Below are 14,727 nucleotides of genomic sequence, written 5' to 3'. Positions count from 1 at the left end.
AGTACAGCTGTAAATGCTTTTAAAAGAATCAGTGGAGTTTATATTTGTACCTCCCATTTTGTCACAGGAGAGTAACCGTGCAGTGAGGCACGAGTATCTGGCTAATTTGAATTTTAATCAGGTGTTGTAGTATGCACATGTGCGTATCTTGTAGTAATCTGTTACTTGCTTCATCTGAGGCGTGAGTAGTAGAGGTTGCTACTAGCTTCATACGGGCACATTGGTCAAGTGTTGAAAAGTTTTGACTTTGGTTCAGGACATTGCCTACCCTCTCTCCATGGATCATCTGATCTAGCTTCGTGGCTTTACATATCAAATGCCCTGGTGATCCCGAATGCTCTATCCCGCTGGAGCCTGTTCCCTGAGTGTCTTACTTGTGCAGAACGAGCCCACCACATTGCTTGGTTGTTTAACACAGACTTCATATGTACAACATCTACAGCAAACCCTTGGTTCTTGCCACTGCCCCAGCCTATCTGGCTGTGTTTGGCACCCCTGTTGGTGGCCTGCCCACTGCCCGGGCGGTCAGACCTGTCCTCATCACATCCTTGGGTCCATTGGCAGGAGAATCCTGTGGCTCTGCCTTCAGCACTCCTGAGTCTGACCGCTCTGTTCCTCCATGGCTCCTGCCTGTGCCTGGACCTGCCTGGAACAGCGTTACCTCTGCCAGACTTCATTTTTGACACAGCGAAGTTTCTTTTTCAGATGCCAGCTGGCTCATACCTCCCTTCCGAGAAACCTTCGGTCTCTTCCCCTGGCTCACAGCCCGGGTGAGCAGCCCCCGCCTGCCCCCTTGCTCGGGCAGTGCCCCCCAGCCTTCATCTTGCCCTCCAGCCCGCGAACGCCAGCACTTGGTGCCTCTGCTTACAGCTCTGTGTGTTTCTATTCAGCCTCAGCTCTGCCTCACCCCTGTTAACATGCCGTCCTCTTTGCAGCTCTGCTCTGTACCCTCGCTGACTTGATTTTCTTCGTGGACTACTTACTGCCACTGGATGGCAGGTGCTTATGTCTGAGTTTGCCCATCTGATGTCTCTCTGGAGCCAGCAGGCCCTTTGGGCTATTCGCAGTTGCTTCTGTGATCTAACCTGTCAGGATGCCTGGCACAGCGTGTTTTTCAAACGTTTATGGCAGAGGGCTTCCTCCTCTCAGGGCTCTTCCCTGCACTCGGTCCAGGGAAGACTTGTTTTCTGCCTTTTCTCCTCCGCTTGTCCCCAACATCTGCTTCCTTAGCAGTCTTGTCAGCTCTCTCTGATCTCCCGCCCCCATCTCATCTCTTCCCCACATACAGCTTCATGGCCCTGGTAGCACTTCCCCCTTCCCCCTCTGGCCTCCTGCCCCAGGGCCTTTCTATCTGCTCTCAGGAATGTCCCTCTCCCAGGTACCTCTGCGGGTACCTGTGCGGCTTCTACCAGTCCCAGACATCAGGTGTCTCCTCGAGGAAGTTCTCATTGGCTATCCTAAATGGGAAGGCACTGTCCCCAACCCCAGACACTCCTGCCTGCTCTATGTTTTTTTCCTTCTCAGTGATCACTGTCTAATGTTTGGTATTTTTTCCTTGTCTGATTAGTCTTTGTGTTTGACGGGGATATTAGTTCCCTGTGGGCAGGGAACTTTCTTTTAGTTATTGCTGTGTCCCCAGTGCTTGGACAAGTGCCTTGGCACATGGTGGCTCCCAATAAATACTGGACAGACGGGCTGACTGGTGGGCGGATGGACAGATGATCTGGAGCTGAACTGGTTACCCTCAGGTCAGCTCTGACTCTTGTAATCTCTGGCTTGGAGACTTTGTAACCTTGAAGCCCAGCAGCTCCTTTTCTGAAAGATCTGAAGGCTGTGGCTGTTCTGTTGATGATGGGGTGTTTGTTTGTTTTTTTTTTCCTAGGCTTAGGGACAAGAGATGGTTTTACATAGGGTTAAATCAGTGTGATTTTGGAAATTGTCTAATTTCTACATCTTGGATCTGTTGGGACAGAGAAAGACCGCTCCTCTCACGGTATTCGTGGTTTGAGGAGTAGTCTGGAGCTTTCTAGAATATCACTCACTGGGATATAGTACTCGGTTCCCTCGCCTCACAGCCCAGACATTCAAATGGCTGCTGAGCTGGGTTTGGTTAAATCCATGGAAGCTGCAGATGTGACAGGTGTAAGCAGTTTTGGTTACTGGATTATAAAAGCAGGTAAGAATATATGTGCAAGTTGTACTAGTGCTGTTATTCACTCTTCTAGTTACTCATTTGTTCATTTATTCATTCAGCGTGCTCCCCCCCCCCCCGCCATGTAAGCACCTGACCCACCTGCCAGCCATCCTGGGCTTTAGAGACGGAGCCTGGGGCTCTTGGGGGTGCTCGTTCAGCTGCAGAGCCAGTTGTGGAAAGGTACACTTGTAGTCCAGCTAATAAGCACAGCCAAACACCTACGTGAGCCTTGGTGCAGGAGAACAGGGAGAGAGCCGGGGGCCAAGGGAAGAGCTGGGCTGCTGTTTGGGCATGACTGGGTAAGGTATTGGAGGAGCCTCTGAGTGGAACTGGAGACTTTGTAAAATACTTTAAGGTTCCAGCCTGAATAACCTTCGCATTGGTCTTGGTCCACCTTTGCACCCGACGTGTACCATGGCTGGGGACAGCAGCAGACGCCTCGGGGATTTTTGTCACCTTGATCCCACATGTGCTCTGGCTTGGAACCTTGACAGAGTTGTGCCCGCCTCTGGAAGGCCATGCCCGGCTTCCCTGCTCACCTGCTGCTCAGGTGAACCTCTCTTGAACCTCTCTTCAGGATTCGCAGGATGGTTCCTCTGTGCAGACGACCCATCTTGGGCTCACATGGATTTAGATTAAAGTTTTGGCCCCTGCTTGCTAACCTTGTGACTCCAGGCCTGTTTTAAATCTGTGGAACTTGTTTGTGTGTTTTTAAGGCTAATTTTCCTTTTCCGATAGGGTGATTGATAATCTTTTGATGAGAATCTAGGGTAATGATCTTGCCTCTTACCTATTTGAAAAAGCAGACATTGAAATTGGGTAGCTGGAGATGAATTGAGCAGAAGTGATGCTGAGCCGGAAGGGAGACAGGGTCTTGGATGTGTGGTGCCACCAGACTCCTGATGTTTATCTTGCTTCTAGAACTGGAACACCACCTCTGACGTGGTTGGGATCTGTACACACACACTTAAGCCAGAGTAACTGCCTTGGGTGTGAGCCCTTGTGTGCACACACCTCTGGAATAGTGGCTTTAAACTCTTCCGATAGTCAAGAGTCCTGGTGTCCTCCGTGTGAAAACTGAGATGGACACTTCTCAGCGTGTAGGGGGAGTAATACAAATATCTGGACGAAGGGGCTAATTGGACAGTTTTCTTTTACTAAGATATTCTTTATGGTCCTTCTCTTTATTCAAAGTATTACGAGTTTCTAGTTTACTACTAGATACCGTTTTATTTAACAAATTCCCTATTTGATGCTTATGTAAACATGTACATTGTAATTTCAAAACTATATTGTATTTTTAAATGATCTTGGCTTTGTGGATCATGTTTTGAAAACAATTTTTTTTTTATATTCCAGACTCCTTTTAATTTTGGCATGAATCATAGAACACCACCCTACCCCGCTGGAGATTATTGTCTTCTGTGCAGAAGTGAGCGGAAAGATGCTTCGTTCTTAGAGAGTGGAATTAAGACTGCAAGCAAATTGGCCCTCTCCATGGCTCCCAAGGGCAACAGTGTGCTGCACCTGCCACTGTGGGTGTGCCCGGACTGCCGGCGGACTGTGGAAAAGGAGGAGAGGCACAGTGGCCTCGACCAGCCGTCGGTGAGTGCCCAGGACAGAGTGCGTGGGCTTGTTGGCTTTCTTACCCTGTGGATCACAGAGCTAACTGGACAGTGAAATAATTAATTTGGGTTAGCTTTCTGGAAGGAAACTGCTCTTGCACCATCTTCTGGTCCCTTGCTCCACTCTCTGGGGTCTTCCTCTTGGTATTCTGTCCACACCTGCAGGAGGTAGTGGGGACCTGCCCTCCTTGGTCTCACAACTTGATCAGCAAGCTTACGGGGCCCAAAGGATGTCTTTTAGCTTTTTTTTAGTCTGGCCTTTAGATTTCTTTGGCAATGCAGTTTGCTGGAAAGCTCAGAGGCTCTTAGAGTGTTTGGTCCTGGCCAGTTCCATGTGCTGGTATCTCACCTGAAATTTTTTCCCAGACGCACTTCCCAAGTCTGGGTTTCCCCACCCTGTTTTTTCTTGATTTCTTGCCTCAGCTGAATGGAGGCATTCTTAAGGTCTTCAGGCTTACATGGGAGGGCCATAGCCTTAGTCTGCTCTTTGGCTCAGAGGTGTGTTAGTGGCTGTGGGCCTGAAGGGGCTTGTGAGTCTGCTCTTTAGGTTCTAGAAGGACCTGGCTTTTGCAAGCATATGCGGCCCCACATTCTAGGGCTTTTCTGTTCCTTTTATTTCTGCCTGTGAGCAGCTGTTTTCTGAGCTCTTGTCTTCTAATGCCTCACTACGCGCAGCCGCCAACACCAGCGTCCACCACCAGCACACTCTCTTGTGCCCTGGGAGTGCTTGTCCGGGTCAGGTGTGCCGCCCTGCTGAGTTAACTTCTCCTTCCTCTCTGGTCTCACTGGCCTCCCTCCCGCATGGTGCTACGCTGGAGACTTGTGTTCTAGGTTCCTTGAAGCCGGTGCCCAAATCATGTGCCAGTATCTGCACTGGGATTTGAACAGCTAAACCTTGGGATTGCATCGTTTATTGGGATACAAATGGATTTCTCACCCCACCTCCTCTCGTGTACCCCCTTCTCCTGTGTATTCACCTCAGGACTGCACATTCAACTTCTTCATTTTGCTTGTCTCCTTCCCTGGGATAGACCCTCCCAAGGGCAGCTGTTGTGTATTTTCTCACCAGGAACAGTGCATAGCCTGGCCTGTCTTAGGAAACCCAGTACTTGAGTTAATGAATGAATGAACATGGAAGTGAATAAACGTGGAGCCCCTCAGTAGGATTAAGAAGATGGCATAGTCAGTCTGAAGTGTTTCACCCTCACGTCTTCTTGCTTTTATCATTTAACTGTTTTGCTTTGTTTCCTTTCTGTGGCCTCTGAAAGCGTGTGATCTTTGCCCCACTTTCATGGAAGGCGGCTGCGCGGCGCTGGCACTCTGGTTCCCCGCCCCAGCTTTCCGGGTTGTCCTCCCCGTGCGGCCCTGATCCTCTGTTGCAGCCTGACCTGCCTGTACGAGAGGGGCCGCTGTTGTTAAGCCTGGCTTTGGAGGCCAGTAGAAATAGGCACGATTTCCCGGAAGTTGTCCTGCTGCCATGGCGGCCTCATCCCGACTCCCCGCTTGTCCTGGATAACGCCTTGTCAGACTTGGCTTTCTCTCATCAAAGTCACGCTGGGCGCCGCAGACGAGATGTTCGCCTATATTTGTAGATTTAGACCTTCTGCTACTTTTGTAAAGTTGGTGTCTTTGTCCAAGCTGGCTAAAATTGCTGGCCTTTTTTTAAAAAATGCGATATAATTTACATCTAGTAAAATTCTTTTAAAGTGTATATATAGTTCAGTGAGTTTTGACAAATTTTACAGTTGTGTAACCACCACTACTGCAGTTAAGATGTAGAACATTTCCATCACCCCAAAAGTTCCCCAGTCACGTTGGTAGGTCCCCCCCCTGCCCCGTTTGTAACCACTGACCTGATTTTTGTCCCCACGTTTTGCTTTCTCTAGAGTGTCACATAGACCCCTTCAACTGGGCATAATGCTTTTGAGAGCCATGCATCAGTAGTTTGTACTCTCTATTGCTGAGTAAATTGTAGAGATGCACCCCGCTTGTTTATCCATTCACCGCTGACGGATGTTTGGGCTGTTTCCAGATTCAGACTGTTCTGCATAAAGCTGTGGGAAGCTTGTACAGGTCCTTCTCTGGACACTCTTTCTACATGTTGCTGGGCGATTTGCTTTTGTTGGCTAAGGACTTTTCGTCGGTGCTCATGAAGGATGTTCGCCTGAAGTCTTCTTGTCTTTAATGTCTTTCAGGGCCTCATATGATGAGTTGAGATGTGTTCCTGCTTCATCTCTTTTTTGGAGAGTTTGTGTAGAATTGGTATTAGTTCTTCCTTAAGTGTTGTTGGTTCTTGCTTTCTGTTTCTCTCAAACGGTTTGGTGGGATGCCAAGCAGCACGTGGAGGAGATCACAGGGCCTGGGGGTGCAGTTACTCAGCAGTCATGCACCCCACAAACCTGGGGGGCTGGGTCAGTCTGGTCAGCACTGGAGCCGGCCTGGCTTTGCTCTTGTTGCCCCACACGCTCACTTCTCTAGCGATGTGTGCTGCACCCTGGTGCTTGTGTGGGCCGGGGAGGGGTCTCCCTTCACATTCCCGCCCCCTTTGTGTGGTGGTGGGCCACCCTTATTCCCCTTCGGCACAAGCCTCCCACCATGGTGTTTTCCCTGCCTGGCTACCCCTCTGCCCACCCCTATTCAGCCCGAACCTGGGGCAACCCTGTGCCTGGGGCATCGGGTGCAGTTCTCCCAGTGGTCCGCACCCCCTCCCCCGATATAAGCTAGAGTCTGCCCGTATCTCTAGGGGTCTTGGATGGGACACATCCCCTGCCGCCTCCCCAGGGTGGCTGACCTATGTCTTTCCCCACGATGGAGAGCTTGGTTCCCTCCTGTCAGTGGATCAGGCCTGTGCCCCAGGTGGAGGGCACCTGCCGCCCCCACAGCAAAAGCTGCTTCCTCCCAGAGAAGGGTCGGGCCCGGCAAGGTCACACTGGCCACACTCAGCCTTAAAGGGCTCATTCCAAGTGTCATTGTTTTCTGACCCACTTCAAAGGCTGTGTTCCTTCCTCTGCCAAAGGTGAAGTGGTGCATGTGTCCCCTTGTCCTCAGAGGGGCTCTGTGCATTTGTCCAGCTCTTATGGTCGCCTGAGCTCTCTGGTGGGCCCGGAGTTAGGAGTTTCTCATTGTCAGGATAGGAGCTCTGAGTTACACAGTGGAAGTGGAGCAGATTTGCTCTTTTCTAGGTAAGCATTCAGGTATTACAGATCCTGGTAGAATATCAGTAAAACTTTGCCCAGCACCCTGCCTTTACAGTTCGACGCTGTAGACTTCCTCCATTCCTAGACCTTGTCGTGCCTGGACACCCAGGAAGTCTTCCCTGGAGACATCCCGTTCACACCGGCAGGTCCTTCTGACTGCACTGTTCTCCTATAACAGCCAGAGTGCCAGGACTCAGCGTTGCCATCACTTGCTTGCAAAGCCCCATGAGTCCTTTGCCTGGGACCTGGCTCAGCACTGCCCCTCCGTCCACCTGGTGGAGTGTTGTTGGGAACACCGCAGGCCTTGGCTCTCTGCTGCCCACTGACATCGTGGTTCCTGGCTGGGGATGGGCATCCAGTGTGTTGCTCTGGCTTTGTACCTGACCGCAAAAGGGCGTGAAGCTTCCCTTCTCCTTTCTTCCCAAACCCCACACACCCTCTTCGCCCTGCTCAGCTCAGCTGCTGCTGACCCTCACACTCCAGGGAAGGGATCGAAGTGGACACTCAGAACCTGGCCCCTCTACCGCTACAGTCGGGGGAGGCCCGCCTCCCTGGGGCTTTCAGGGGCCTCTCCCATTTGGTCTTCTCCAGGGCTTTGCTGCTTAGGTTAGTCTTTTCTCCTTACGCACCATAGATCTTGTCTTCTGTCCTGGCTCATGCCCAAGAGAGTGCAGATGCTCTAGAATTGTCTGTTCTTCAAATAACCCGCCTCCGGCCTTGCAGTCCCTCCCGACTGCCACCGTCTCTCCCACTCCCGCTGAGCACATCTCTGGGGAAACAAATTCCTGGTTCAGTTTCTTTCGTGGGTAAGAGGTTTTCCATTTCTTTTCCAGTGAGTTTTGGTGAATTATATTCTGAGAAATTGTTAAGAGTTCCTGGTATGAAATTGTGTAGAGGCCATGTCTTCACTTCTTATCATACCTGCACATACAAATCTGATCCCTTACCTTTGTGCTTTCTCTTTCTTTTTGTGAACCAGTCTTGCTAGAAGTTCGTCAGTTTTGTCTTTTCAAAGAAGAACTTTTTAACTTAAATCTCTCTCCTTTCTGTTTCATTAACTGCTGTTGTTGTGTGTGGTGTATGTAGACTTGATTAGTCCGTGCTGGGCACGTGTGGTAAGTGTTCAGCAGCACAGCTGAAAGCAGAGCAGATCGGTCCCCTCTGACTTGTCTCCTCCTCATCCTCTGTCTTCCTGAGGCTTCCGGTGTGAGCAGATTCTCATCCGTTCCTCCAGAGATGTTCTGTTCTGTTTTGTGTATTGAAGGGTGGTGATGGCAAATACCACAGTGTCCTGCATTGTATTCAGCTGTCAGTAAGTGGAGACATGGGGTCTCTCCCCTTGTCCTTGGAAGAGGGGTATGGACTCCATGGCAAGGTGGGGTGCACGTTGGTGGGGTGCTGTCCATTTCTAAGCCTCTTCTGAGGGCCGTTGACAGGTGTCCGGGGCACCTGTGCCGGGGTGCCAACTGCTTCGGGGGTTGCAGTCCTTGCTGATCTCACCTGGAGACTCGCGGGAGCCTGAGGCTGCTTGCGGGCAGGCAGGGAGACAGCCCTGTCCCACTTTCTGGCTTCCGGGCGAGGAGCCGCTGGGCCATCACCACGCAGTTCCTGCTGGTTGTGACCACACTTCTGGTTTCTCCTTCTTTCTCTGTGGTTACTTTTCTGCCTTCCTGAGTTCTCACCCATCCGTTTTTATTATTCTGCTCTGATATGTGCTGGAAACCTCTGATTACTATACTAGATTTTGAAATGTTAGTTGCATTGGCTCAATTTTAAGTATTATCCAATTTTCATTATTTCTGTTTTCAACCATGAATTGTTTAGAAGTATTTGTAAATACGCAAACAGATCTTTTGGATTGCTTTTAATCATTGACTTTTAACTTAATGCTGTTGGGTGTCGTGGTCTCTATTATAATGACGCCTCTCCAGTCGGTTGTACTGATACATGGTTAAGTTTTTCTGAATGTTCCATGTGCCCTTGAACATGTGTTCCCAGGATTTAGAGGACTCTTTTCCCCCATTAGATCACCCCGTTCATTGTGCTCCGCCCTTCCGTGTTTTTACTACTTCTTCATGTACTTCGTGTGTCAGTTTCCGAGTGAGGTCAGTCAAACTGTCCTCTGCGTGCGTGCTTGTCCTTTTATCCCTATAAATACTTTCATTTTTGCTCTACATTTTACAGCCGTGCTGGTGAATACATGTTAAAATGACTAAATCTTGATGTATTGTTCCTCTCTTGCACTGAAGCCATGTGCGATTTCCCCGAAAGGACTGTTTTGGCAGAGCTCTGTGAGCCCCTCCCTCTCTTCCCCTCCTTTCATGTACTGTTATTTCGGGCTCTGGGTGTTGGTGTGTTTCCGGTGGTCTTGTGCGGATGGCATAAAGGTTGACTTAATTTGGTCTCGTCTGAGAGTCTACTTCTCAGCGGTGAAATCACTCTGTCCCTCGGCGACTAGGGCTGAGCTGTCTGGGTCACGACACGGCACCGCCCTTAGCTCAGCCACCCTCTTGTGCCGCTCCCAGCCCTGCCCTTGTCCGTGGAGCTGACACCCTCCCGAAGTTCCGGGCACTCCCTCTCCTGCTCTTCTCTATCAGTCATGGCACCTGGATATCTCTGCTCCTGAACACTGCTGTCCAGTTTCCTGATGTTTTGAACTTCATAAAAATACCATACAGGACACATTATTTGGTGCCTGATTTATTTTGTTCAACATTATATTTGAGATTCATAAATGTAGTTTTTCTTTCATTTTCATTACTATATACTATCTGCCTTTTTGAATATACTACATTTTGGTTGCTTCCAAATTTCGCTGTTATGAATGATGCTCTTGGAACACATGTTCACACATTCTGTTGTATGTCCATGTGGGAAAGGAATCATTGAGTCAGAGAGAAGTTATATAATTAACTGATTATAAGTTAAGATCAATAGCATATTTTTAAATGAAAACTATTTTCCAAAACACAAATAATTTCATGAATAGAGTAGCATTGTTTGATAAATCTTAGTGTTTGGATAATATAAGACAGCTAGACTCTCATATCTGCTTCTGTGTTCAGCTGTTGTTACAGGTTGTTTTGATTGAAGTATGTGAAGCAAGTAGTATGATAGCTTTTTCAGATGATGGTGGGTATTCTTTTCTGATACTGCTCCAAACCATGACAAGTAATGGTTTCTTAATGGTTAGTTGCAGTGTAGAGTATGAAACAGTATCGATGAATTTTTCCTGTGTGGTTAAAATACCTTGTCTGTCTTGCGTTCTGAATGAATATCTCACCCATTGATGATTTTGTAACAGCATTTGTAAAATAATGATTTACTGAGTTAGGCAGATCTTCCTGACACTGATACCTTTCATTATTCAGTATAAAAAAATTATATTTGTGGGGTGCATGGGTGCCTCGGTTGACTAAGCATCCAACTCTTGGTTTCGGCTCAGGTCGTGATCTCAGGGTCTTGGGATCCAGCCCCATGTCAGGTTCTGCGCTCAGCATGGAGTCCGCTCGGGCTTCTCTCTCCCTCTTCCTCTGCCCCTCCCCCTGCTCGTGCTCACTCGCTCGCTCTCTCAAGTAAATAAATAAAATATTTTTTAAAATTTTTTAAAAAGACTTTATTTGTCAGAAAGAGAGCACAAGCAGGGGGAGCAGCAGCAGAGGGAGTAGCAGGCTTCCCACAGAGCAGGGAGTCCGATGCGGGACGTGATCCCAGAACCCTAGGACTGTGACCTGAGCCGAAGGCAGACACTTACCCAACTGAACCACCCAAGTATCCCAGTAAATAAAATATTTAAAAGAAATTATATTTGTTATCACCACTACTCTCAACAGAAAAGTCTTTAAAGTGGAGAGGCTTTGGAGCCCACAGTGATGGGTACAAGTTTTCCAACCTTCTGATCTTTCCCAGAGGCTAGGCCACAAGTAGTGCCAGCTGTTTTCCTTGAAGTGCCAGGTTCATTCCATTCATTTTTGAGAAAATGTCCACTATCCAAGTCTGAATAACCGTAGTTTGGTATGTCAAGCGTTCCTAATGTGTCATGGTGGAAGTGGTTCATTCAGCTCACAGTACACGATGCTTTTATTGGGAACATTGCTGGAATGCTTCATGTGTACTCCTTTTTCATCACATGGAATATTCAAAAGGCCTATGCTTGAGGGTTGAGATTTAATACAGTTAATGATTTTAATGCATCACGGGCATTCTTTAGTGGAACTTGCCTTTTTTTTCTTCTTTAAAACTACGTGTGTGAAAGTGAAAAGTGATGGCTACTAGCACACTTCGTTGTGCAACTTTTATTCTTGCCAAGATGCTGACGGCTAAACCCGCCATTGCTTTTGCACCAATCACTGCAAGTGTCCACGCAGGGAAAAAGGTAAATAACATCTAGATATTAATGTGAAAATAATTTTGACTAGTGGACTTGCTGGAAGGGTGTCTGGGACTGCCATGGGTCCACAGACCATGCTTGGAGAACCAGTGTTCCATTGGAGTACGGTGGTCCCCCTATCTGTGGTTCCCCTTTCCAGGGTCTCGGTTCCTGCAGTGGGCCCGTGCAGAAGCAGGTGATCCTCCTCCTGACGTGTGGTCACAGGGTCAGCAGTAGCTGGATGCCAGGTCACAACACCCATGTCACTTCCCTCCTTCATCTCCTACCCAGGCACTTTATCATCTTACATCATCGCAAGAAGGGTGAGTGAGGGACAGTAGGACATTTTGAGAGATAGACCACATTCACACAACTTTTATTACAGTGTATTGTTACACTTGTTCTAGTTTATTATTATATAATAATGTTACTATTATTGCAACTATTGTTGTTAATCTCATGCTGTGCCTGATACGTAAATTAAACTTTATCATAGATATAGAAAAAAACATAGTATAGATAGGGTATAGTATGTTCGTGGATTTAGGCATTCACTGGGGGGGGTCATGTAACGTATCCCTTGCTGATAAGGGGAATGACTGTATTTGTCTTTTTCTTACAGATGTATGGGACTTCTTTATGTGTGCTAAACATGACCCCTTTGCTGATTTTAGGCTTTGTGGATGCCAGCTGCCTCATTTTTGCTTCCCTTTTCACTGTTTATAGTGTCTTTTGATGAATACAGATTCATTCTTTTAAAAGATTTATTTGAGAGAGAGCAAGTGAGCAGGCAGGGAGGGCAGGGGAAGAGGGAGAGTCTCAAGGAGACTCTACACTGAGCGTGGAGCCCAACATGGGGCTCGATCGCACGACCCCAAGATCACGAGCTGAGCCAAAATCAAGAATCAGACGCTTAACTGACTGCACCATCCAGGAGCCCCGAACACAAATTCATTTTTAATCTAGTCTGATTTCTCAAATTTTTCCTTAGTAGTTGCCATTTTATTTAGTTCTGTTTATTAATGGTTTTTCCTATCATGACATCATAAACATATTTTTCTTCTTCTGTTAGTACTGTCCAAAGAAATATGTGAATGACAAATGAAGGCCACCATGTGAATACTTTCAATATTTTAATAGCTACATACCAGAAACTAAAATAAAATAGGTGATATGACAATCTATATTTTCCCTCAGTGTATCCAAACTATCATTTCAACCTGCACTCAATATAAAAAATGTTAAATGTTATTTTGTTTGTTTTGTACTAAATATTCAGAGTCCTTTGTATGTTTTCACATGTACAGCACATGTTATTTAGGATGCTCACGTCTCACGGGCTCCGTAGCCACGTATGACCAGGGGCTGCCATAGTAAACGGCACAGTCCTGTACTTTTATTGTTTTGCCTTTCATGTTTAGACCTGCAGCTCTCCTGGAATTGAAATTAAATTTTTATATGGTGTGAGGTAAGGTCAAATTAAATTTATTTCCGTGTGGAAATCCAGTTCCCTAGCCACATTTATTGAAATGACTGTTGCTCCCTCCTCCTCCCTGCCCCCCCACTTTTTAGCACCACCTTTGTTATAAGTCAAGCGTCCGTATATGTTTGGATGTATTTCTGGGTTCTGTGTTCTGTTTGTCCTTGTGCCAACAGCGTGTTGTCTTAATTACTGTAGCTTTGTAATTAGTCTAATTTTCAGAGAAAAAGTGCTGTTACCTTGTACTCTTCAAACATATCTTAGTTATTCTTCATTCTTTGCATTTCTGTAAAACTGAAAATTATCTTGTCAATTTATATACACACACAAACACACACAAACCCAAAATACAAAAAATAACCTTGTTGGGATTTGACTGGGATTACATGGAGTCTATAAATCGCTGGGAGGAGAATTAACTTCTTTCTAATATTTTTTTTTTTTAAGATTTTATTTATTTGACAGAGAGAGACACAGTGAGAGAGGGAACACAAGCAGGGGGCAGTGGGAGAGGGAGAAGCAGGCTTCCCGCGGAGCAGGGAGCCCGATGCGGGGCTCGAACCCAGGACCCTGGGACCATGACCTGAGCCGAAGGCAGACGCTTAACGACTGAGCCACCCAGGTGCCCCCTTTCTAATATTCTTAATAATCTAATAATCTTGGGGCACCTGGGTGGCTCATTCAGTTGAGCGTCTGACTCTTGGTTTCCACTCAGGTCATGATCTCATGGGTCTTGGGATCGAGCCCTGCGTCAGGCTCTGTGCTCAGCGGGGAGTCTCCTTGGGGATTCTCTCTCTCTCTCTCTCTCTCTCTCTCTCTCTCTCTCTCTCAAATAAATAAATCTTAAAAAAAGAATCTAATAATCCCATTGAGTATGGAATCTTTTTCTATTTATAAGTGTTTTATATTTTTCAGTGTCATACCAATGCTCCATTCTTCCTCTACCTTTATCGGTACAGATGTATTGACTTACCTTTTTATTTTTTATTTATTTAATTTATTTTTTAGGATTTATTTATGAGAGAGAGGATGCACATGTGTGCATGTGGGGGAGAGGGCAGAGGGAGAGAGAGAGAATCTCAAGCAGACTCTGCATCCAGTGCAGGGCCCGACATGGGATTCGATCTTACAACCCCAAGATCGCAACCTGAGCCAAAACCCAGGAGTTGGATGCTTAACCAACTGCACGCCCCAACTGCTCTTTTTAAGTTGTTAATTGAAAGGACTATTGCAAGACCCCTATTTTATGAGTCAAACAGGTAGGTCTTGGACTTTACTTTTCTCAAATGAAATGGAATCCCAATTTTTTTTTTTAAGAGTTGCAATTTCAAATTACAGTCAGTTTGTCTCAGATGTTTGTGTTGCTGGATAGGCCTGCACCACTCATTAAAAGACTCCACATAGATGACTTTTACTCAGCTTCTCAACTTTGGTCACTGGCACAGCACCGAAGACCGAAGGCAGAGTGAGAAGTGGACTGTGAAGGAGGCAGTTCTAGAGAACATCCGATGTTTGAGACAGAGATGAGTGAAAAGCAGACATCAGAGAAATAGAAAAACAAGAAAGTATGATAAGTAGAACTAAGTGACATTAGTCGTTTAAAGGATGGTGTGGTGGTGCGGTTGGTAGTTGTTGGGACTGGGATTGGATTTTTTTGTCTACTTGAAGGGTCATAAGCTACGATGTTACTATTTCATGGGTGCTGGCAGGGGACATGAGACTCCTGGGCCAGAGACAGAGGGCTTGATTGCTCACAGCACAGCAGCTACCATGAGCATGAGCATGTCTACTCCCCTTGCTCCCTCTCCCTCCCCAAATCCTATGTCTGTAAAGTGCAGAGGCCTACATCCATGCTGCGGGTA

General features: G+C 47.1%; 1 protein-coding gene across 7 annotated transcripts in view; it reads left to right on the top strand.

Moving 5' to 3' along the window:
* The window catches only part of FAM193A (family with sequence similarity 193 member A), a 160,315-nt gene that overhangs the window by 56,349 nt on the left and 89,239 nt on the right, over nucleotides 1–14,727 (top strand). For 6 of the 7 annotated variants that reach the window (XM_028088200.2, XM_088021253.1, XM_088021254.1 and 3 more), the window contains exon 2: nucleotides 3,554–3,799. In XM_028088200.2, coding sequence (XP_027944001.1) covers nucleotides 3,572–3,799 — 228 coding nt within the window. In that variant the 5' untranslated portion in view covers nucleotides 3,554–3,571. Of the gene's footprint in view, nucleotides 1–3,553; nucleotides 3,800–8,238; nucleotides 8,329–14,727 lie in introns of those variants that run through there. The other variant, XM_028088208.1, reaches the window with a different exon arrangement.

Source organism: Eumetopias jubatus, unplaced genomic scaffold, assembly GCF_037043125.1.
Source record: "Eumetopias jubatus isolate StellerSeaLion01/CBP00866 unplaced genomic scaffold, mEumJub1_p1.0 scaffold_2, whole genome shotgun sequence".
Classification (NCBI taxonomy): Eukaryota; Metazoa; Chordata; class Mammalia; order Carnivora; family Otariidae; genus Eumetopias; species Eumetopias jubatus.
This window is presented reverse-complemented; position numbering and strand designations above follow the sequence as displayed.